The sequence below is a fragment of the Macaca mulatta genome, chromosome 7, assembly GCF_049350105.2.
Source record: "Macaca mulatta isolate MMU2019108-1 chromosome 7, T2T-MMU8v2.0, whole genome shotgun sequence".
Lineage (NCBI taxonomy): Eukaryota > Metazoa > Chordata > Mammalia > Primates > Cercopithecidae > Macaca > Macaca mulatta.
The window spans coordinates 152,946,858-152,972,928 of NC_133412.1; the positions used below are offsets into that span (position 1 = coordinate 152,946,858).

Sequence of the window (26,071 nt, forward strand, 5' to 3'; positions counted from 1 at the left end):
AGCTTTATTTTGAAAAGGATATTTGAAAATATTTGATACCAAAAATTCTGTAGGGAAGTAATTCTTGTGGAGTTTGCCTTCTTTTTAGTTTAACTCTTCTGAATCAGGCACTTGTTATAACAAATCATATATTGAGGGATTATTATGTGCCACAGATTTGCAACATGCTTTATATACATTTCCTTTTAATTCTCACAACAATCCCATGTTGCAATTATTATTATGATCCCCTTTTAAATATGAAGAAACTAAAACTTAAAATGCACTAAGACGTGGCTAAAACTAAGCATGGTTACCAGAAAGGAACTAGACAAAATTCAGACATTGAAATCAACTACTGTAGCTTCAGTGTATATTTCAGAATAATTATAGAAGGAAAGAAAGTGACAACATTTGAGGAAGGAAAGCAAATTTTATAGTCAGTTTATGTTTTGCTAATTTATAACATGGCATTTTTGAGAGGGGGTCTTAAATAAAGAATTGGTGCCAGGTTGACCTGGCATACTGAAGAAAGTTTCATTTAAAGTTGCTTGAAAATATTCTCTTAAATTATAGGAATGAATAAAGAGGTTGCAATCTCCTGGGCCTAGTTATATTAACCTAACTGGGATTGAAAGTATCCTTGATGAGGAGAAACCCTAGGAGAAATGAGCTTCAGGAAGTGAGTTACAAATGGCCTCAAAGTACAGAGAAAGGATAATGATTGGTAATATATGTTGTAATTATTGCATCAAAGTAAATCATTTTAGTATCATAATACCTCAGCAGAAATGGATCTTTGATTTGTTTAGGGTATGAAAGAGAAGTCTAATATTAACATGTATGCACAAAACATGTATATTCAACCAGCAACAAAGGTCAAGGAATAGGGCATGAACATTTGGACAGTTGGACATAATATACCAGGGTTACATCTCTAGCATGGTTTCATTCCCATTCCATAGTCTATAAGATATTTGGACATGATAGACTAGGCGTGGTGGCTCATGCCTGTTGAGAGGTCGAGGTGAGCGGATCACAAGGTCAGGAGTTCGAAAGCAGCCTGACCAACATAGTGAAACCCCATTTCTACTAAAAATTAGCTGGACATGATGGCGCATGCCCATAGTCCCAGCTACTCGGGAGGCTGAGACTGCAGTGAGCCAAGATCACACAACTGCACTCCAGCCTGCCCATCTCAAAGAAAAAAAAAAGATATTTGGACATGGTAACTAAATATCTACAGGCTCATCAGTGAGACAACATAGGCAGAGGCTAGAGCTCAATGAAATTATCAAGACTGAAAAAGGTTTTGGAAGGCTCTCAAGGCGAGGATTTACGCTCACTCCCATCCCCATGCTGTTTAAGCCTCCTTACTGGGAGAAAGAACTTTCTTTTCTAAGCCTTAGACAAGTGTTAGGGAAAGATCCTAAGAATTAAAATAAATCAAAGGCTCTCTGAACACCCAACCTCTTTTGGCTCCCCACAAGCTAAGCCCTTGCCTGAGATATTGCATTTAATTTGGATAAAACCATGCAACATAGATAATACCTTTTTTTTAAACAGGTGAAGACACCAAGACTCACCTAGATTAAATAAATTGCCCAAGTTCACAAAACTGATAAATGTCTGATTGGACTTGATTCAAAGTTCGTCTGACTCCAATGTTCCTTTCAATCATGTTTGGGCCATCTTTGCTTCAACAGTTCAACTAGCACAGCCTGGAGTTGTTAAATCCATACTACAACTTTAATTTAGGAAGAAAATGATACTGTCTACCCGTATGTATTTGCCATTATCAGAACATATCCACAAGACATGTAGAGGTGAGCTTTATCAGCCGACTTGGTGTAGGCCAGGTGATTTGCACTACTTTCCACGGTCTCCCTGGCTCAAGGAACCCCTTTAAAAGCTCCCTTACTTAACAATTCCCTTGTTCTCTGGATCTATTAATTTACTTCCCCCAAGCCGATCAGTTTTCTGTTCCAAGACATTAATTTCTTTACTTTGGCACATTGAAGGATCAAGGCTCGCAACATATAAATAGTTCTTTTTTCTTCTGCCCCAAAGGTGTGTAGTGAGGATTAATGAGATGATGCTTATAATTGCATTTTGAGCTCCTTGGTCGAAAGGCACTTTATAAATACAAGATATTAGTTCTTTGCTGAGATCCATCTATCACTTACTACAAGTGGCCAAATATTCTAGATGGCCTTTGGGTGCGCAACACCTCCCTTTCTGACTCTGAGTTGGCCTGGGATAATGCCAGAAATGTGACTCGAGCCAAGCTCAGAGTTTCTGGAGTTCCCTTCCTTCAGTGTCATATACTTTCTCTGAAACTTAGAAAGCGTTCTTTGGGGAAAGACACATGGCAAGAGCCTCTAAACTGCCCTAGTACTTGAGGGCAGCAGTACCACTACATTGATTTTCTTTTGCCTCTGGTTTTAATACATAGCATTTATTCTTTGAGTGTTCATTAGACCCACAGTCTGATTTTTTAGCGTCAACAAAGCAATAAAGAAAATATTTTTCCTCCGTTATTTCAGGGCTCAAGACAAAATTCAAAAATACCTTTGGCATTCATTTTGCACAGATGAACGTTGTTAGGATATTCCTATTAGCATGTCCATGTGCTTGACAACATCTCAGCTGGTATTAATAGTCTATCTGCAAGAAAGTGCTTTCTGCCAGCCTGGTGCAAATTGGCAGAACCTTTAAGCCACTCTTTCTCAACTTAGCAGCAGTATATCATCATTACCTGTGGCTGGACCAAGAAATCACATTTGTCAATGCCTGAATTGCTCTTTTACTTTCAGTGGTTTTAGAAATCCACTTTGTTTTGGAAATGGGTTTAGCTGAGTATGTTTTAGAAGATACAGAAACATATAAAGTGATAGATAAGAGATTTAAGGGAATATTAAGGATGTTACATTTTCTATGGTCAGTTGCTCTTTGGAAGATGACTTTTGTGGGACCAAATAGAATACAGTCATCTTTTGAATGAAGGATTGATAAGGTAGTGAGATGAGGGAAGGACACCATGGAACTAATGGGCTTCCTTCTGATCATTAGAAAAGAGTTGAGTAATATTAATAAAATAGTTTAAATATGCTATACTCCCTGTTATTCTATACTAAGTCCTATGGTAAATTGAGAAATGGGGAAACTGAGGCCAAATGACTTGCCCAAGGTCACACAGCTAATAAGTGATAAAGTTAGAACTCAAAACCAGATTTGTCTCCAGAGCCCATGGTCTTAACTCCTATGCTGTATTGATTATGGCTTTAAGAGTATTAGTATACCTTCTAATTAAATAGGACCCATGTTTGGACCAATAAAGTGTAAGCACAGTGTTGTAAAAGTTCTTTTCTGTGCTACACAAGAGTTCTATTTTTCAGTTTTTCACTTGAAATAATTGTGTTCCTTGGAGACTGTTAACAAATTTTGAGTCTCACCTTAAAGAGGGATTGATGTATATTCAGGCCTACTCCAGGGTCAGTTTGCTTTCCGTGTCTTTCCTTTTTCCTTTTATCCTAAGTGGATTCACCCAAAGTGGAAAATGTGAGGTTGGAGTGTAAAGGTTGGAACTATGAACCAGTTGGGCTTCAATACTTTCACCTCAAAGTATTCTGTTCTTCACAATATTATAATTCCACAGTGCATGTGCTTGTTGCACACGTCTCCAAGAATTGAAATACTTGATATTAGAGCCAGTGGGCCAAATGAAAATGACCAGAAGAGGCCAAATGTATAACATTCTCAATCCCTTATCAAAAATAGATGGGAATAAACACACATATAATTAAGTACAATAAAATGTGACTAATATGTTTTTTTCTAAAATCCAGTCCCATATATGTGTCGGATCCACAGAAGTAATTTAAGAACGGTTTATTTGAAGATCTCTTTGTGCAATTTATAGATTTCTCAGTGTGCTTAAGAAATGAAGTTATTACATTTTTTCTCTAATTAGTAATGCACGTATGCCTACTTTTAATGATATTATGATGTTTACTACTCATAAGGCCATTCTTTCTTGAGTATAGCCATCACTTTCTGTTGAAGAATTGATTTCACACTTTGTTTAAATGTACATACTTGTTGCTATATGAAATGTATGACTGAATATCATTAAAGATTTAATAAGAACGTATGTGAATTTGGTGAGGTTTTTTCAGCTTTTAGAGTAGCCCCGTGTAAGAATACTTATGTTTAGAAGGTTGTTTGCTCTTCAATCCAACTAGCAAATGGGGCATGGGGCAAATAATTCATTCTCATGCACATGTTTCTAAAATAGTTCTTACTAATGTTTAAGATAAATTAAAATAAAAACCAACAAGAACATGAAAAGAGACTAAGAACAATGTTAATGCGGCAATTTAAACAAATTTGGTTTTCCAAATGACCTTCCATCTTTCACAACTTTTAACAGCATGCAAGATTGCTATCCTTAGTGCCAGATATTATCAATCTGGTGTGGAAAACTTAAAACTTTTTTCTAAATGTCTTTAAAGCTGAGGTGGAGAAGAATGACTTTCTGTCACTTTCAGAAGGGTCTAAGGTTGAATCATGGCCATGCTGTCCTTCCCCATGTCACCTACTGTTTATCTAACTTAGTTATTTCTTTTTCTAGCCTGTAGCATGCCCCCAGATTATTTTCTATGGTGCTTTACATTTGAAAGAGAGTAGATGATGAGGGTGGGGATGCTTGGGAGGGCCAAGAGCCCTAAGTATTTGGAGGAAGTAAATTAATACAGCTTCTTAATTAATTTGATGCAATTAAATTCTAGACATTTGGAATTTTAGTTACTTCTGATTTTGCCCTGCATTTTGCTAAGAATATGTAGCTTTATAGTTGCTATTGACTTCACTAATCTATTCCATAGTGAGTAGCATGAAGGTCATTAATATCTGTAATGTGTAGCCAACAATGGCAGATACAGAAAACCCAAAGTATAGGATACATTCAAGGCAGATCTGGCCCAAGCCAATTACCTTTTCTCAGTATGGTATTCTGTTGTGTCTAAAACCCTGGGGGATGAATGAAATCCTTTATGGTATCTGCCACCTGTAGGGTAGGATTATGAGTTATAGATGTAGGTTTGTTTCAAAAAGGTACACGTTCTTTTTCTATGAAAACATCTAAAAAGTTTACCCAACTTTATTTTTAATGAATAGAACGTTGTACCAAGACCTACCAAGGTAGACCATTATAATGATCTCTAATCAATAGCTATAGTCTTTCACCATGGGCTATTGAAGCACCAAGAAATTAAGTTGCCTTTCTCTTTTTCCTCCTTGCCTGTCCTCTCTCTCCATTGTTTTCTATGAGAAATGATTCCTTGAGGAAAATTTTAAATTATCCACTGCAATTCAAAACTATTAATTGTTTTTATTGCATTTTATTTTTTGATACATTAATGTGTTATACCCTGTACCAACCAGATACGGTCCCAAAACATAGGCTAGAAGCACATTCATAGTTGCCTGTTTTATAAGTTCTTATTTTTAAAATTCCTGGTAGTAAAGATATGAGTCAGCTTCTTAGAATAATTTGTCTATATGAGAAGTGAATGGGGAACCTTGTGAACATCCTCCAGTATTGCTACCCTTTTCCCATCCTACACCCCCACCTTCCCAATACAGAAGGTAGGTACAAGTTTATTCCCAGGTGGAATCTTCCCAGCCAATAATGACTCCTATATGGAGATGGCCCTGCAATTGAAATGCTTTAGCATGCCCCTATTCATTTGGTCTGATGCTATATGCAATTCTAATATTCTTTATGGCTTTAAGATTTCTTTGTAAATTGTTTCCAGGCCACCTGGTTTGAGATTTTTCTTTCATTTTTAATATTGGTAATTTGGAATGGAGTTCCCCAAGTTGCAATATAGGCCTGTGAATCAAAGTAATGAATTACAATTCACTAATTTCTGCCAGATCAGTGTGAGGTTGGTTGATGAGATAGAACAGTTCCCAAGGCATGGCTTCATCATTCTGTTATTTGAAGCATATTCATTAAGGGTGTATCTCCACAGTACCACTCTCCAAGTCTGTCCTAATTATGGAAACCATTCAGCAGTGGTAATAACAGTTATGAAGGAAGAGGGGGGCATACTAGTAGTTAAAACCATTATGTTTGAGCCTTGAAACTAATTAGATATTTCATGCTTGGAAGAAGTATTCCTAACAGGCTTTATGAATGGATGCTTATGCAGGAAGGTCCTCTCATAGTAAGGTAAGAGAAAGAGAAAGAAGGAGGGAGAGAGGAAGGGAGGGAAGTGGAGGGAGGCTAAAAATATACAAAATCAGTGTCTATTATAAAATATAGGTGCTCAAAAGGCTACAAATGTTATATCCCTCTATTTATAATTATCTCTATTTCCAGACTTTTGAGTTTCCTTATTTTTACAAATGTGGAACAAATCTGGAAAGACAGTGATATAAAAGGTTATCTGTACTGATCTACCTCTTTGACATAGGTAATGAGATGCAAGGACACCCTTTATGGAATAAAAAGTCTCCCTTGGCCATCAAGGCTTAAATTGTCCTCTCTGCCTTCCCTCTGTCAGAACATAAAGCTGTTGCAAACACTTGAGAGGAGAAGAAAAGACAAGACATGGCCCTGTGTTTCTGATGGGAATACAGTAGATTAATAGTGGAGCTTGCCTGACTGTGGAGTGAGGGTTCCCTCTCACATGTGAAACTGATCTGACAGCTGAATTACTCATGGGTCAGGGAGATCCTTGTGCCTCAGCTGGCCCAATTAAGGTGTGGTTGAGATGAGACAGAGAGAGAGTGAAGATAAAACAACCAAACCACTTAAGGATTCCCATTCCATGCCACTTTTCCAAAACATGATGGAGTACTGCATGGCTAAGACTAACCTGACCTTTAAACCTATCGACCAAGGGCAGAGTGACTTCAACTCCACCTCTACTAAAGATAAATTGATATCTATCTCTAAAAACTTCATAAAACAAACCAAAAAACCTAGGATGTTTTTTAATGACTTATTGACTTTTCAGATTGTTCTTTAAGCTGTTTTTTAAACTTTAAAGGCAACACTGATAATGAACGCTTCCAAATGGTAAAACAGAAAATCCCCTTCAAATATAATCGGCCTGTAGAGGAGTGGCTGCAGGAAAAAGGTAACCGTCATTAAAACTTTCATTTTAAAATCATTTGATCCTAAACCCTCATTTTTAAAGCCTGCAAATAAATGTTCCTTAAATGATAATCGCCTGCTGCATAAATGACTGTTTTAATTTTCATTATAATTTGTGTCAGCTTCCACCTGCCATATGTTGATAAATCATGCTATAATACATTGCCATTAAAAGACAGTTAAAGGGACTAACTTCTAGCCTGCTATCAGCATGACAAACACAAACAAGAAATTCCAGGAACTTCTAAAACAGAAATGTATTATGGCAATTTAACCACTGCATGACATTATTTATTAATTTGTTTTAAATTACCTTTTACACCAAAGCTTTCTAAAGAAGTTTCAAAAGTGCTTTTTAAACTTACACCTTGAAGCTGTTTTGGCTTGAAGCATGGTTAACAAAACAAACAAACAAACAAAAAACCATAGATTGACTCTTGTAACTTAAACTACTTAAAACAAATATTGTAAGGGGAGCATTTTTTTTTAACATTTGTTCTTAAAAGATGAAAAAGATGAATTTTGCCTTTAAAACCTACAGAGGCAAAATTATTTTCTAAGAGATTAATTGTGTCCTAGTTGCTGACTGAAACTAAAAACAAACACAAACTTATTTTACACTTTGGTTGTGTGGATACCCTTGTGTATTTGACGTTTTATGCAACAAAAGTGTAAGTAGTTAACATAATGAGTTGGAAAAGAAAAGGTTCATGAAAGGCAAAACAGCAGTCTCTGATTTGCTGGAGACAACAACCACTGTTAATAAAAGAGGGCAGCGGTTATAACTGATGTTAGAATTTTCCTGTGTAGCTTCTAGGTGTCAGGAAATAAACCATTGTCTTTCAATGAAAAAAAAGTCTCTAAGAAGATATTTACTCTTTTTTGTTATTGTTGAGCCAATATAAGCTACTCTTGTCTCAGCACCTTAAGGGAGCTCTTAACATTTGTAGAGGTTTCATTGAGTTACATAGAAGTAGTAACCAGGTATATTACTTAGTATACAACTTAAAGAGCAAAGGACTATTACAGTTTTAAGTTGGAGGAAGACATTCAGACCTTTAAACGTGGAAAATCCTCACGGAGTCTTAACTGTTTGCCCTGTTTTTAATGTATGTGGTCTAATTAAAAATAAGAATAACTCTAAAAAGCAAATAATTTTGTTTAGTAATCATCAGCTCATAAAGTCCCTTTAACATTGAAGACAATGATTGCCTCACTTTAAACAGGAAAAGCAAACTAGATGCATGTCTGAGTCTCATGTGCCTGAGAAACTTTTTTGTTTCTTTCAATTTTATGTTAATAATATTTTATTTTACTCCATTGCCTTTTAAGTCTAAGTTTAATAGCATGCCAGGCATTTTCATTTGTATAAACCATTATAAAGTTATTAGTAGGCTTTTAGTTTTTCTTACAATAGAATTGTTATCCGTTGGCTTTCACATAAAAGGATGCTTTCAAATATACAAGTTGAGGGGTTGGGATGGGGGGAGGGATGGTTGAGGTGGGACGGGGGAAGATATCCTAGTTTCTTAATTAAATATATGTATGATTATATATGCATATAATGTTGAAAAGAATTATTTTCAAACCGTGAGTTTCTCTTCTACATTTTGTTCGCTGAAAAAAAATGTTTGTTGTAATTTGGGTGAGTAACATCTATTCATTCTATTGTCTTACCTCTTCCTCTGCCTAGCTAACCCTCCCTTCAAAAGGAATAAAATATACCAAAGACTTGTAAAGACAATGAATATAAAGGGTAAAGATAGATGGATGATTAGACAGATGCATTTGGAACTATTTGGAATGCCTCTTTGGAGTTATTTCTGTCGCTGGGGAGGAGAAATGGGTCATACCTTTCCCAAGTCTCTCTTCTGGCTCTGTCTACTATTGACTAACTTCTGACCTTAGACAATCCACTTAACCTCTCTATATCTCAGATTTCCCATCTGAGGATAGGAAAAATAATACTGCCTATTCCCCAACGGTGTTCTGAGGTTTAATTAATTAGTCTTTGTGCAACACTGACTGGAGACATGCAAAGATTTAATTTAAGCAGTATGTGAACTTGGTGTCCAAATGAGGTAATAATTAATGACTTCCAAGAGGATGGGCATCTAAAACAAAAAGTAACCTGCTACAATTCCTGTACTGGTGTTATAACAAAATTTTGTATTAAGAAAGATAAAATAGTTCTCAGATTAGGATATATATACATAAATATGCATATGTGTATGTATATATATGTTTTTATGTACATATAATGGTCAGTTATTATCAGTTATTATAAAAATCTGATCATAAGCCATGAGTGAAAATAATGAGAATAATGAGATCTGGCATTGATTTTGTGAAATCTTGGGCAAATGATAAAAAGAAACTGGTCAGTTCTTCACATTCTTCATAGGGAATGAATAGTGATGGTTATTTCTGTTATTCACTAACCCCTGTTTATCTGAGAGATAAACTGATCAGAGGAAGGGATGGCAGGACACTGAGAGTGCTCTACTATTCCTTTACTGATTGCTTGCTTTGCCATTAACCACCTAATCCAAGGCACAGGGGGCTAGGAGAGGGTTTTACTACAGCAGAAAAGCAGATCTAGCCAGAAACAGACCATGAAACAAACAAGCAAACAGAAAATCCAACACTTCCTTTGGCAAGATGAAAAACTGAAACATAGAGAACCCCCTTTACTGTCACACTCCACCAGGGTCTTATTCTCAGGAAGTGATGAGTCAGATCTCTCTCGGAAAGTAGCTGTAGTCAGGAGTAGAGGGGCACTTTAATCTTGCAGCCCAGGAAACCTGCCTTGCCTTTCCTGATGCTTGGGTCAGTCTTGAACAGGCAAAGAGCACTTTGTGGAGTGAATGATGGCAACTGGAATGAAGGAGACTCATCATCTCTAGCCAGTGTAATTCGGCTTTGCATTTCAGTTTTCTCTGACCCTCTTTGTATTTGTAAGCATTGGCATAATAACACCACTGGAGAAATAAGATGAGAAACTATTATAGAGGTTATCTATGTGAAGTATTTTCAAGAATATTAGAATGTGAGATTTTCTACCGGTAATCAAGTATAACTGTTAACTTATCACCAGTGCTGAACTATAAACAAAATAAAGAGATGGATAAATATCATGATTGGCCAGCAGTTGTGTATACAGAAGGTATCTCTTGGCATTAAGGCTGTCTAATGTAAGACACTGAATGTTTATCCTAGAAATCTTCTACTAGGCAGCTGCTTCTAATTTATTATGTTAAGCTGCTTCAAATGCCTCTGTGGAGTTGAGGGAGAATTTATTTTCCCATTCCATCATTTCATTTGTTTTGTAGTAAGCTCAGGGCTTCCAGAAAACAAACAAACAAACAAACAAACAAACAAAAAGACAACCATTAACAATAAACAGTAAAGAGGTATGAACTCCAGCAGATTACTTAGTGTTATTATGCATTGAACTTTCTGCTGCATCTTGTGTGAAGAGGACAGAGGACAAAATACAGACAATGATGCATATGCACAACACACTAAATGAATTGCTGAGAACATGATGAAAATCTATGAGATCTGTTTTGATCGCACCCTTGAGATCTGGGTAATTCTGTAATCATTAAGGCCAGGAGATCCCATTTTCGGATTCTGGAGATTTTTATAAAGTATAGATCATTTTCACTGTAACAAAATTCTCTGGCCAATTCACCATACTGCAGTGTTGAAAGCTTCCAGAGGGGTATTATTTAGAAATCATTCTTGATTAATGGGCACTATGAGTCACCCAGTGAGCAGAATTAACTCTTGTCTAAGGAGTATCCACTGACAGAAGAGCATTCTCTTCTCTGCCACTTCCATTTCTTTCATCGTTATACATTGAGAAGGTATTTCACATTATACACCAGGAATTCAAGGATAGGTCAACATTGTGTAGCCTTGAAGACCATATAATAGTGGTAGATTTTTAAAGCCCAAACATGACATTATCCCTCTATTCATATTGAAGATTATAAAGCAAAAACTCAGTTGTTAAAAACACTCTCCTTTTTATTAAGTAGCCAGAAATAACAAAATTGTTTCTAGTTATTTCTAGCTAAGGTAATTCGGGTGATTAGATTAAGAATGAGTGGAGCATTGTTTAGAAGTGCAACTAAGTGGAGAAAAATTCAGAAGGCATATATTTAATTCCATTAATACGTCTCTCTTTTTTCCTTTCTTCATATGGAAAAGCAAGATGAATTAATCTGCAGAAATAACAGTAAAGAAGGCCTTAGCATGTTGCTGTTCTGATAAATTGCAATAAGTTTTAAAAAGCCCTTTGAGTTTTCTTGAGAAAAAAAATCTCGTACTTGAGAGAGAGTTTTATAAGTAGAAAGAGTTGGGAGTAATTTTAGTTGGGTTTCATTCTTCTAAACTCTATACTGGTATGATTTTTTATTTTGATACTTTTCAGAGTGGTATAAATGGTGTCAACGTGGAAACTCGAAATAAAGTGAGCTACTGATACTCTTCAACTCATTAACACACCTCTATGTCATTTTAAGGAGTTTTGTGTGTTGCTTTCTTCATTAATACCCATCCACTTTAAAAAAATTTATTAAATCTGAAGGACAACTTCCCCAGGACTGGAGCATTACCAATATGCTTATATTTCATACTGAGGGAATACTTTAGTTGTGGGTTCATAATCCATCCTCCTAAAAACAAATTAATAGAGATAGGAATTTATCTCTCATGATTTTGTTAAACAGAAAATAGAATATTATGCCCTATGAAGATTTATAGGAAATGTTTGGTGATGAGAAATGATATGTTTGGTGACTAGTAGTTCATTTTTACAAGTATGCAATGAATCCAAGTCTCTTAACTAAAATTTAATTTCAGCTAATTTAATTATCAGACCTAGTTTTTAAATTTAGTTTTCTGAGTCACCTCACTGAGTTTTTTTGGCCATATATTATTCTTTTCATTCTCATTATTTTACTTCATAGCTTTAAAAATTAATGCAGTAGGTGTCTGTAATTTATTCTGGTCATCACCTGATTTGAGTGTTTCTTTCTGTCATCCACAATTATATACCCAAGAAGACTGTAATACTTCTTGTCATTGAACCAAGTTTTCTTCTTCCTCACTATAAAGAAAGAGAGGCTTGATTGTTCAAGTTATCAAAGATTTTCAGCTAGACAGTGGAAGAGATAACCATAATGAAATGTTACTTGCTAATGTCAGTACTGAGGTTTTGTTGTCTATTTTTTCCTCCCCTTCAATTGCTCAAGGAAACCTGTTATGATGCCTGGTCCATTCAGACCAGGTAAGGCAAACAGGGAAAATGTATGAGAATAATAATGTTTCCTCCACCCAACCCACTAGGCCGGCAGTTAACCATCTTCAACACTCAGGCGCAAATAGCCATTGGTGGAAAGGACAAAGGACGCCTCTTCCAAGGCCAACTCTCTGGGCTCTATTATGATGGTTTGAAAGTACTGAACATGGCAGCTGAGAACAACCCCAATATTAAAATCAATGGAAGTGTTCGGCTGGTTGGAGAAGTCCCATCAATTTTGGGAACAACACAGACGACCTCCATGCCACCAGAAATGTCTACTACTGTCATGGAAACCACTACTACAATGGCGACTACCACAACCCGTAAGAATCGCTCTACCGCCAGCATTCAGGTAGGCCCTTTTCCAAGTATTAATTGCGTCTGCATTTTTGTCTTTGAAACATTGTTATCATGGTCATTGTTTTATGTAGCTAAAGAGTTTGAATTACTATGTAAGAGGGATGCCTGCCGATACTCATAGTAATGAGACCCAGGAGAAGAGAAAGGTGAAGTCATTGCTAAAGAAGTCGCCGGGCGCGGTGGCTCACGCCTGTAATCCCAGCACTTTGGGAGGCCGAGGCGGACGGATCACAAGGTCAGGAGATCGAGACCATGGTGAAACCCCGTCTCTACTAAAAATAGAAAAAATTAGCCGGGCGCAGTTGTGGGAGCCTGTAGTCCCAGCTACTCGGGAGGCTGAGGCAGGAGAATGGCGTGAACCCGGGAGGCGGAGCTTGCAGTGAGCCGAGATCGCGCGACTGCACTCCAGCCTGGGCGACAGAGCGAGACTCCGTCTCAAAAAAAAAAAAAAAAAAAAAAAAAGAAGTCATAAAAGTCTGTGGCACTCATGGGTTGTTATTCTTATTGTATTTATCACTGAAATAGTAAAGTTGTTATTCAAAATGAGCAATGGACTACACTTTCAGTATGAAAAACTCTCTCCTTTAATTTTATTACCTTTTCTTTTCAAATAGAAAGGGAAAGGAGGGGAAGGAAAATTTGTTATCATATGAAAGCCTGTATCCTAGTTCAATTTCATTCACATTCTCCAGATGGCTTTGCTGTAACATGAATCATTCATTATTGAGGTCAATGGGTACCATTAAATCAGGGGCAGTTAAAGTTAGAAGTGCAACTAATCCTTGTAAAATGCAGTCTTTGTGTTTGTTATCAAGTCCTGATTAATCAAGTGTCAGGTTTGTGCCCATTTTGTTTTCTTTATATTTGATCCAGATACTAATTACAGTAGAAAATTTGAAGGTTTGAGTTTGGCTATACCGGAAGTCCTTGTTTTTGTGGCAATTTTTTTTTCCATTTGAAAGTAATTATATCCAAACTAAGCTTAATACTTTGCTGACTCCCTTGGCATTTGATAAATCTAGTTAGTAGGGGGCAGGAGGTTAACTGAGTTATCAACCTTAAATGCTCTGGCATACCATAAGACATTCTAATCGCTTGTGGGACAATTACTTACCCCTAGCCTAGTTAGTGTTATAGAACATTCAGTAGATTAGCACTTGTCCCATTTGCTTCTTAGTTTTAAGACATTATCCAGGAGCTCAGTTGTGTCTTTAACATCACCCTTACATTGATTCCAATGGACATTGTTAACTTAAAGTCAATAATCAATTATACCACCTATATGTTCCCATTTTTCAGAATTAAATATATGTGAGCTAGGTAATGGTAAGTGTATTATCTGTTGCCTTCCTTTTTCCTTTTCCTTGAGCAGAGACAGCTCTTTACATGTCTCCATAGTAACAATTTGAAGTTGTATATGCTGACAATGTCATAAGGGCAATTTTACGGCTTTCAAAAAGCTTTTAAAACCCTGGTTAGCATAGCACTGTTACAGTCACACATGCTATTACATGCATACCTACACACATGCTCAAGAGAAAAAAAAATAGCTCTTCTCTACTGATATTAAACCAATAACTCTTGACGCCTTGCTCTACTCACTGAAAAGAAGATAAAAGGCAATGTATATTTCTGTTATGACTCTCTCTAGCTCAAGAGCAGATCTGTTTATTGTTGGTGAAAGGATAGTTCTGTCTGCACAGGCCTTGGCAGACTTGTTTTGTTTTTGTCAGAATGTATTCTGCTAACTCTGTGGGAAGCAGAGAAGCAAATGGGTTTTTCTTCATAGGAATGGCTGGTCCTGTAGTTCTTTTTAAGTCCAAATTTTCACTGACCTTGAGATGATTTAATGTTACATGGGGATTTGGGATCCAAGCCGTAGTAATTATTGGTTTTTGGCTTTCCCTCCTGTAGCACATACATAAATGGGAATAAACTGGGTGAGTTCCTAAAGTCTTTCCACAAACTAAGAAAGTCAGAGCTTTGGAAGAAAAGTAGGGTACAAGATACAAAATCTTGCTAGTGATTATAACTCTAAACATTATAGAACGTATGGCCATTTTAGAGGAGGTGAACAACTGGGAATGCCTTCTCCAACAGCCTCTCTCTGGCATGTGTTTCTTTAAGTCTAGTCATAATTGAACTACATCTACATGCTTTTCCTTTTACTTCTACCAAGTCTACAAAAATGAGTTATAAACCTGTTGAGACTCTTTGGTTTTAAGGGTAAGTACATCTTCTTGGAGGAAAGCTAATAGCCTACAAGAATTGATTAGACTGGGATGAGGGGTTTAAAAAGCCCTGGATTTTTTGAAGGACTAACTAGAGGAAATAACTTTGTGTCAAGGGATTTGGAAATCTTTTTTGTTCTTGACCACTAGTCATCAGAACTCTGCCCTGTGCTCCATAAAAACTTAATAGCCTCATGTTCAAGCCTAGTCTGGTCTTAAACACATTCTGTTGATCATGCCAAACCTATGTTAGGACTAGGAACCCAACAACTACTGAATTCTATTCAAGGTTTAGGACAATTCCCAGACTCTAGAGACTGCATGTAAGGAAGGTCCTTCCCGGATGCATTAATATGCCTGTGTGACCCCACTACTTTTCTTAGATGAGGAGGATTCATAAAGGTCTGATCTCTGGGAGATACTTCAGAAGTGAGTGGGGAAAAAATGTAGGGAAGACTGGATTTCCTATTCACTTTTTTATCTATATGTGAAATCATACATAGAACATTTTCCAGATGATACCACTGTCTGTCCTCTTTTGCTTTAATAACATTATTAAAGCAAAGTTTTCCTAAAGTGAGACTCCTCTAGGAGAAAGAAATTAAACACATGGGTCCACCAGTATAAAAACCTGTCTGTTTGAAAATCTTCTAGTTCTTTCTTAAAGCAAAAGCGAAGAAAACATCCTTTCAGGAGTTCTTTTCTGGTCGACCAGGGTTAGTGTTGATTTCAGATCAAAGGAAAACTGTAAAGTGCTTTCAGTGCTGCTCTTAACTGTGTGTGAATGTGAACAAGTAGTTTTTGAGATGGTATGTCTCTCTAGCATTATAGCCTCTTAGAAGTAATTGGTGCTTTGATCTTTCTGATTCCATTTTGTTACAGGTAAGAGTGTAGAACTATCTGTGAATAACCTGAATGATGTTAATTTACTCATAGCAATCATGCCCAAGCATCAGGTCTTGATCCTACATTGAGAAGGATATCTCTAGGTACTCCATTGAATTAAAAAAAAATTAAGATGTGCATTGAGAAAGCAGGTGTGTGAGTGATAATTCTCAAGTAAAGGCATGGTACTTCGTAAGTGCTCAGTAAATATTTACTGAATACATCTGAAAACAAGACAGGCTTTATTACCTACTTTAGAGTCATTTAACAATAGAAGGTAGCATAGCTTGAGGAAAGCTTTTCCTCCACGGTGATCAGGGTGCTTTGGCCAAATTTGTTGTATTTTTCCAGTGATAAGGCTATAGCATAGTAATTCAGTGCATGTACTTGGAGCTTGATTAGCTGGGCTTAAAACTTTGTTCATCCTCATATTAGCTTACATGAACCCAGACAAGTCATGTAAGTTCATTTCTATGAAACAAACTTTCCCATAACTTGGTGGTTTAAAACAATTATGTCATTAGATCTCAAAATTCTGTGAAACAGAAATTTGGGCACGGTTCAGCAAGGCAATTCTTCTGCCCCATCTAGAGAGATAATTGTGTTCACTCAGCAGCTGACTTTGCCTGGAGGGTCTGGCTTTATTCACATACCTTGTGCTTTGGTGAGTTAACTGGGAAGATGGGACTCAGCAGGGCCCTTTTCCTTCTCTATGTGTTCTCTGAGATTTTCCTTGTGGTTTCTCCAGCAAAGTAGATGGACTCTATTTACAGAGGCTCAGGGCTTCCAGAGAGAGTACTTCCAGGGGCAGGAAGTAGAGGGTGCTAGTTTTATCTAGCCTGGGCTAGGTAACTGGTAGTGTCCCTTGTACAACATGCTATTAGTCTAAACAGTCAAAGAGCTTTCCCAGTTTCAGAGGAGGAGACATAAATATCACTTCTCAATAGGAGGGAGAGTAGCAATAATTTGCAACCAACCTAAGTCGACCACATTATAAAGTAGGGAGGGTGGTATACTTCTCGTGGCTATGTTATATGATTGTCATAAGGATAACTGAGTTGATATAAGTAAAATGCTTAAAATAAGTGTACCATTCAGAGTAAGATTGCATGCATTTTAGCCATTATTATTATATTCTGTTTCCCACAATTGGTGTATTAAATCAGCATCCTCTCAGGGAAATATCTGCCTCAGAAAATGGGGCTGTGTCTACTGAGAGTAGCGGCTGTAGTTTAGAGTAGGGACTAGGAAGTTTGGAGGAAATAGAGATTTGAAGGTAGATCCAAGTAGAATTTAGGGGCTGAAATTAGTCCTGGCAAATCAAAATTTCTATGAGCTCAGGAACAGGCTTCTCTGACACCTCACTACCCATCTTTAAATTTCTGTTTTATTTTAAACCAACTTAGAGTTCTGTGAGTCTTTAAAAATATGTTCTGTCTATCCACGTGTCTTTTAGGGTTGTAAAGAAGAGAAATCCAGGTTCCTTACTTTCGTGGAATTTACAGTCTAAATAGGGCAAGAGGGTTTGACATGAGCTATCAATACGAAGTAGTGACTCATGAATGCCTCTTTGTGTTGGGGATGGCAAGTGGTCCTTGGGGTGGCTTGACTGGATCTCATGCACTCATTCTACTAGGCCTTGTTGTAAAAAGAGAGCAATTGGACAAGTGGTGAGAGGAACATGTTCCTGGTTGGTCAAATGTCAGTCAGAAGCTAAGTTGTTAAAAGCAGAGATGATAATCTCTGGGAGAGATAGCCAAGTCCAGGTAGAATAGAGAATGCATAAGAGGGAGTTTGTGAGTAACATGGGGTCCAGAATCAAAGTATTGGCATGAATCTTTGCCAACTGGGAGAGAACCCAGAGGGGTAAACTGAATTGGGCTCCCTGTGTATCTTACTACCAAGAATGCCCCAATAACTGCACAAACTCTTCCTCTACAACTGACTCCAATATTGGTGGGTAATTATCATGGTGCTGATAGGTCAGCTTCTAAAATAGAAAAGTTCAACTCAGTCTACACTCAAATTCCTTGGTCTTCCTTCAGGATAGAAGGAAAAAGTGAGAAACAAGAGTCTTTTGCCACTAACATATATTCTTTTACCTTAAGCCTCCATCCTGAGTTATCAGCAGAAAAAAAAAATAATAAATAAACAAAGCTCAGTGTGTTCTGTGCAAATCACCATTTGGAATCATTTATAAACTATTAGCAGGATACTGATCATGACATACTTTTTCTGTGCCGGGCATTGGTAAAGTCACCTTGACATTGGCCACTGCTATCTGAAAATTGCCAGAAAATCACAATGCTCAGCCTGGATTGGAACTATCCTTATAAATAGTCGAAATGAAAGACTTAAGAGGTTTGTGAGATTTCATTCTCATCTCGAGCTTCACAAACTTGGTGGTTGAATGTGAACCACTTTTGAAAACTCCAGAAGGAAGCCACAATTTCTCATGCTTTGCAAAAATTCTTATAGGCAAAGTACTTTTAGCTTTTCAGTGTCAGACTGGGGACAGTAAGAAGCATGCTTCAGCCTTGATGACTGATGATTACAAAACAAAGAAAAAACTTTGGATTAAAATGTCGATCCTGCGCAATGTCTGTTCTGGGTAGAGTCTCAGTGTGTTGAAGAGCATGGGCTTTTGCGTCAGAATTTCTGAGTTGGACTCCACGTTTTTCCAGTTACTTAGCTGTATGTATAAGTCTGTTCTCACACTGCTATAGAAAACTACCTGAGACTAAGTAATTTATAAAGAAAAGAGGTTTGATTGAATCACAGTTCCGTATGGCTGCAGAGGCCTCAGGAAACTCACAATCATGGTGGCCGGGGGTCGGGGTGGGGAAGCGGCCCCCATGATCCAATCCCCTCCCACCAGGTCCCTCCCTCTACATGTGTGGATTACAATTCGAGATGAGATTTGGGTAGGGACACAGAGGCAAACCATATTACTGTATATCTCTGGGTAGGTGATTAGCCTCTCTAAGCCTCAGTTTTATTATCTGTAAAAGTGGCCTTACAGTACCTTTCCCGTAGGCTCCTTGTAAATAGTAAGTGCAATCATGTGTGAAAAGCACCCCATAACTTTACACCAAAAATTTTCACATAAGGAAACCCCTTCAGCCTAAGAGACTGTCCCAGAACTCACAGATCTCCCTAGAGCTTAGCCTTCTTATAGGGCTGGATAAGCCCAGGAACAATTTTGTTTATACTCATACAGACTCGCAAGGGCCTGGATCTCTTCTAAGGGCCCTAGATTGAATCAGAGGCCCAAGCTCATCAATCAGCAGAGATTGCTACTGCAAGCTCTTTCATATTCTGGAGTGGGAACTGGCTTTCCTGAACAGTTATAACACATAGACTATTCTATTAGGTCGAAGTGTATGAAACCACTATTTTTGTGGATCAAAATGGTTAAATGTTAGCAATATCACATGGTTCTACAATGACACACAGATTTACAGCCTGTTGTTATCAATGGCACTTCGAGGCCCAGAGTAGAACCTCAGATTTTCTCCAGGTCTTCGAATAATCAAACTGCCTTGCACTGGGAGACAAGATAGATCTACTTTATCCCCAAATACTGTGCTACAGCAGCATGTAGATCACACTGTATCAAAAGTGGTTATACTTACCCGAAGAATTATCCCCTCTGGGTTCCTCTACCTTTTCCCTGCTACAGCTTGAGAGAAATGAGATAAGGAATCTATAGTTTTCATCTCTTCACTTTTACCACTAGACAACAGAGCCTCCAGGGGAAGTTTATTTTTAGGATCAGGGTTCGACTAATATTGATTAACAGCCTTACATAATGTGAGGCTCCAGGGTTTGTTCTTTTCCTGCCAAGCCTCATAACTGGAGAAGGCGCTGAAGATTTGTCAGTCTAATTAGACTTTCGCTGCCAGCCAAGAAATATCTTCTGTCTTCTCCTTACCCTTACACAGGTACTTTCTTTTTCCCTCTTAGTGAATAATTTGGGGGGAAAGAAATGGCACTCTAATTTACTTGTTGCCTGGTAAGATTCTCTGGTGACATTTACTCTCTGGAATTGCATAGTTCTAACAACAACAGAAAAAGGAGCTTGATGGGTTTACCTGTCTCTTAAAGACTTAGATGTTGGCAGTACAAATAGACCAGTGAAAAGAGTACAGTGTAGTTTCTTTTCATCCTTCTTTTAATATGTAATTTTGGTGGATGGAACAGGCGCTTCCCAAAACCAGGTCTAGTGGATGAAAGGGTCCTGATGGCAGACAGGCTGGAAGTCTGGAAGCTCCCAGGGGAAGTCATAGAGATGCCCTTCCAATTAAGGGGTAATATTTATAGGATGGAATTTCCACCATAACTACTAATAAAGTGCTGGCTATTATTTCTAGGCATCTGAACATCTGGGAGGGAAGTGGGGTCAGCTCTTGGCTACCCACAGGTGGAGGTCTCTGAGTGTTTTTAAACCTCAGGGTGGTTTTTCTAATTACCTAACAGACTCTTTAGCCAAAATCTACAGCCAAAATCCTTGCTGTGTGGCATATGGTTCTCCTCCTTCCTATTGCTCTGACCATATTTTCCACCACGTTGCTCCAATCACACAGGTCTTCCTGATCCTTCTTGAACACAGAGCCAGAAGAAGGGTGAAACCGGCGAGGCGGGATTATGCAATTGCAAGCTTAGATTTTCATCTTAAAATTGATATGTGACATTTTGCTTTTGCATATTTTTTCCTGAATTAACATTGATTTTAAAATATTTCAGTAAAATGATTGATTGATCTTGAAAACAAAGTTTTAGCAAACCCTCCTTAAATTTTACACTCATTCAATCTTCCCAGCCCTGCCTGAATGTGCCAAGCCTGCCTGTGCCTTTTCACCTGCCATTTTCTCTGCCTGCAACAGCTCTTCCCTGCTATTCACAGTACTCACTCCCTCACTTCACCCAGGTTTCCGCTTATATTGCACCTTCCAGAAAGGACCTCCTTGACCATCTGTAAAATACAACACTCTATCGCCTTTTCCTGTTTTGTTACTTCTCATACCACTTATCACTGCCTGACATTTTAGCTCATATTTATTTGTTTGTTGTCCCTATTTAGTAGATTGTGAGTTCTAGGCTGGCAAGATCTTTGTTTTAGGCACCATAATAACACAGTGCCTGGAACAGTAGTGAGCACAGAGTAACACTCAGTCAATGTTGGTTGAAAGGTAGAAATAGTCAACCAACCACCAGTACCTTCTCAGGGAGTCCACAGGCCACATGATATTTACAGGCTGAATCCAAGCCCCTGCTTCCCAGGGGTCACTCCCTCATGAGGCTCACCAGTGAGGGGTGGGCATCACTGGTTTTGCTGCTCTTGGATCTTTGCTGTAAGAATAAGGAGTCCCAGAGATATTGCCTTGTCTCTGGTATGTAAGATTATTTTTGTTGGCTTCTGGTCTTGTTGCCTAGCCAGAAGCAAGGCTAATTCTAGCACATATAGTTTTCAAATCACTTTTGGAAATGTAATATCACCCACCTTTCCCTTTCCAGTTTCTTCTTCTTCCTTTCCAAATAACTGAATCCTTAATTCTCCTAAAACCCACTTTCAAATATATGCAAATAAAACTTACTTGGTAAGGGTGGAAAATTAACTTGAGGCTTTTTTACTTTTTTTCTATGTGTTTGGTTAGATTTTAGGAGCCTCCTACCTGCTTCCAGTTACTACTTTTTTTTTTTTTTTCTTTTGGTCTGTTGGGAAAATGACTTATAGGGTGCCTGCATAAACTGGCCATAAAAATATGGGACAATAAGTTGTGAAAAGCCACAAGAGGCCTCTGAGGAGGAAAGCCTCCTAATTGCCATCATGTTCCCATGCTCAGAGTGAGACCTGCTCTCCTATCCGTAAACACTGTGTTCAAAGGAGAAAGACACTGCTTTGAATTACTGAAATGTGGCCAGATATGCCAGCTCCTAGTTAGGCCCATTCCCCACAGCTCCTCTCCCATAAGTTAAAGAATAAATCAGTAGTTAAGTTTAATGCTGCTTCAGCACAAAGAAAATTCACCAAAACCGCCATTGCTATAGATTAGGTGTATGACACACCACCACCTCCCTTCACTGTTTCACCCCTGAACATCTGCTTCTTAGATCTAAGTGACTGTACTCAATAAATAGTGTGGAGACCAGAGCTTGGTGCCTTTGCAGCCTCCATTTTACAACTGGCCCCCTGGCACCCCACTCTTTATACACTCTTAACCTGTCTCTTCTCATTCCTTTGTTGCCACCAAACTTCGGATACCCTATGGGTAGTGCTGAGGCTGGTCCCCAACATTGGTCTAATGGCTGAGTATATTCTGTGAGCACCATTTATTCATGTCTGCAACCCTATAATTTGGCCCTGTGTTTACCCATTTTTAGTGATAATTTGTAAGAACATCGATGATTGGGAGAAGGAACAATATCTATGTTGCTCATCATTGGACATTTAGAGCCTAGAATGGTGCCTGCCACAAAGCAGGGCTCAAAAACATCGGTTGAAGAAAAATAAATGTGTTCAGTGAATGAAAGTAAATTAAGCAAATGCTTATCATCAGAGTGAAGAGGCAGTGGGGGCCAATATTACTTATTTACAAAGTAGGCAAAGGCAGTTAGGAGGAAGCAGCCTGGTACGGAGGAAAGTGCATTGAAACAGGCATCAGGAGACTTAGCTCGTGACTGGAGAAGTGCTTAAAACCATGACTCTAGGCAGAACTTAATTTCCAGCTGTAGAATTTTGGCCAGGGTCCTTTGTGGAGCTGCATGTTTTTATTATCTGAAATAGAGTGATGATTTCCAACTTCAAGGGTAGGTTAAGAAGATAATATTAAGTCAAGGGCTTAAATGGGTGGGACTCAGTCAAAGATTATTATTGCTGTTGTCTTAAATGGGATTACAATCGAGGTCTCAGCTGATAAACCAGTATTGCAACTAAATTTTCTTTTTTATTCTGTTGTTAGTTTGTGGTCTCTGATATGGCAATTAGCTTCCTTGGGCCTATGCTCTTTCCTCATAAAAAAAAAGTTTTGTTTTAACATTATCTAACATAGTGTCTTGCATACCCACAGGGACAGTTAAATGTAGGGATAAATGACTTAGAAGAAGGAAAAATTGAGAAGGAGAGGAAGACAGCAGAGATGCTCTGTAATTACTGCTATAAGAATTATGTGCCCATTTCATGGATTTGTATGGCTTAGGTTGAGAGGGATGAATAAAATATCTTTGATATAATTAAAATCATAATATAAACAATATTTTTCTATATCTCCCCTCTTTGCTGAAAGCTGTCGGGTGGGGCATCACAATGACTACTTCTATGTAAAAGGTAAATTATAGATGGCCCTCTGCATATGTGGGATTGCATCTGGGTTCAACCAACTGTGGATCAAAAATATTTTTAGAAAATCGTGTCTGTATTGAACATGTACAGACTTTTTTCTTGTTATTAGTCTCTAAACAATACAGTATAACAATTATTTACCTAGCATTTACATTGTACTAGGCATTATAAGTAACCTAGAGATGATTTAAAATGCACAGGAAGATGTGTATAGGTTACATGCAAATACTATGCCATTTTATATTGAGGAGTTGAGGATTTTGGCATCCATGGGAGGCCCTGGAACTAATCAATCCCCCACAGATGCTCAGGAATGACTGTACTTGATAAATGTCTCTTGAATCATAAAAATAAAAAATAAAAAAAACCAACCACTGGTTCCAATTTAAACTGAGGTTCAAAAATTGTTCTTTTTTTCTGAAAATATATGATGTTCTATTTATATATAATAGGAAAATGACTTCAAGCAGCAATTGTCACTTGCCAGGCGTCAGGGCAGATATTTCCATTCTGTCTATGACAAGGCGGTGGGAGGGGTGGGATGTGGTTTCATACCTTTCTGGTGCATGTTTGAATGATTGTAAAAATTAGAAACACACTGAGGCTGTTATGACAGCCTCGACTTTTGAAACCTTCTAATTAATGCCTTGGGTTGTCTAGAGAGCTTGTTCTGTTAGCTAAATGGCGAATGTAAGGTTCTCCTTGATTTTCTCATCATTCATGGATGAAATCATTGGGGAAATAAAATGATTGGGGAAATAAATGCACACCATGTCTATGGTGGCCAGCAGTCACTGAGAGAATTACTTGAAGGGAATTTGATTGACTTGTGTGTATAATGCAACCTCTTATATCTCTGGCCCCATCTTATTATGTGTGTGTGTGTGTGTGAGAGAGAGAGAGAAAGAGACATAGGGAGAGAGGGAGGATGCTCATATGTTTGCTTGTCCTATGGAGAACAATGCTTCTTAAACTTTAATGTGTGTATACAGATCGCCTGGGTAATCTTATTAAGCACAGATTTTAATTTACGTCTGGGGTGGCATCTCAGATCATGCACTTCTAACAAGTTCCCAGATGATCTCATGCTGCAGATATGTGTATCTCACTATAGAGTATAGAGCAAGGCTCTAGGAAATATTTACAGTTCCTTGCTGAGTAATTGTGGCATCTGTTTACCTATCTCTTCCAAATGGTCTTCCCAAACTTAGCTCAGTTCTCTTCAAGACAGGAGATTTTGTTAACCCGAAGTATTATGTAAGTGAAAGGGTGGATACCTCACTAAGGATTAGCAGAGAAAACTGTATCCCATCAGACAGGGATGCTCTGGGTTTCAGACGCTCCTTACTTTACTGCATACCCCCAAGGCAGATGGAAAAATAAAAGTAGGTAGAATTTAACTTGTCATCATATTTATCCCCCTTTCTGAGAGGTGACCTCCAATGGAAGCAGAAGGATGTGAATGATTTTAATCCACAGTAACAACGGGGAACCAGTCTTGACCATTTGAAGCAGTATAAATGTATAAAACGACAGATTTTTCTGTTCTGCCTCTCCACTTTCTCCTCTCAGATACTGAGAGAGACACATATTCATGCACCCACAACTCACACTGGAATGCACAATGAAATTTCACCTGGCCTTTATCTCGGGGCTGCTGTTCTCATGATTAATGCCCCACTGGCTGGGAAGCTATTCCACTGAAGACAGACAAGGAGAGAGGAAGATGCATGAAATATATCTCTGAGGCCATTTCTCATTATTATTATTATCATTATTAGTTCCTTACTACCCTATCTATCCTGTTACAGAATGCTTGATCTATTGGCAAGGGGGAGGGGATGACATTTGAAAGTAGATTTTATGAGGGAGAAATGAGCAAGGACAAAGAGAGAAATAGACAATAGAGAATTGACCTGGATGGGGTTTTTGTTATGATTGTTGTCCTTTATTTGGGGGTTTGTTTGTTTTATTATTGCTGTTGTTTTCCATTTAAAGTCAAAAATAATAGATGCCTCCATCTGTGGCTTCTGATTTTTTTCCCTAGGCATTTATTTTTGCATGTGTTCTTTTGTCTTTATTGAGTCTCTGTCTGCTAGAATCAGTATGATATAACTTATGCAAATTGCATCCCTGACCATTTATGCAAAAAACAGAATAATTTTGTTGCTCTGTAACTCCCTTAATATAATTACCTCCCTATCCTGGTTGATTTCAAGCTTTTGAAAGGGCTACTTAAAAAAAATAATAAAAATCTATTTATGTATTGTACAAACCAGTGTCTGATTCTCTCCCGTTTCTCATTCAAAGAGTGACCGCTAAATGTTTTCTGGCTCTGTCATTTAAGAGGACTGCGCAGCAGTGGTCCTAGTTGGGAAGACAGGGCCACAATAAGAGTGTTATTGTAACATGTGTCTACTGATAAAATGGCAAATTCATTAGCCTACGCAAGGAGTACTATGATCTGATTTAAAAAATGATGTACTGCCACAGTCTGGTTTATGAGGACATGAGATGTATAACTGAGGTGCCCCCATGTTACTTCAATTTTAGTTTGATGTTGAATTTGATTAACAAATATTTGAGCTATTTGAGTGCCTAGTATGGGCTAGGTACTGTCCTGGGCACTTGAACAACATCAGTAAACAAACAGACAAAAACCCTCTTTTCTTGTGGAGAACATATTATATTCCACTAACGTTGGGTGTCTCATAAGTGCAAGACTTTGGAGAAATAAAGAATGAAATAGAAATTTTTCTGCTTTAAAGGAATACACAGTCTGGTACTGTTCT

General features: G+C 37.9%; 1 protein-coding gene across 6 annotated transcripts in view; it reads left to right on the plus strand.

The window, feature by feature from the left end:
* Window positions 1-26,071, plus strand: part of LOC144329353 (neurexin-3-beta) — a 584,055-nt gene that overhangs the window by 411,243 nt on the left and 146,741 nt on the right. For 3 of the 6 annotated variants that reach the window (XM_028852079.2, XM_077941566.1, XM_015144215.3), the window contains exons 4-5: window positions 7,041-7,130; window positions 12,506-12,813. In XM_028852079.2, coding sequence (XP_028707912.1) covers window positions 7,041-7,130; window positions 12,506-12,813 — 398 coding nt within the window. The remainder of the gene's footprint in view (window positions 1-7,040; window positions 7,131-12,505; window positions 12,814-26,071) is intronic. The other 3 variants (XM_015144217.3, XM_015144214.3, XM_028852082.2) reach the window with 1 other exon arrangement.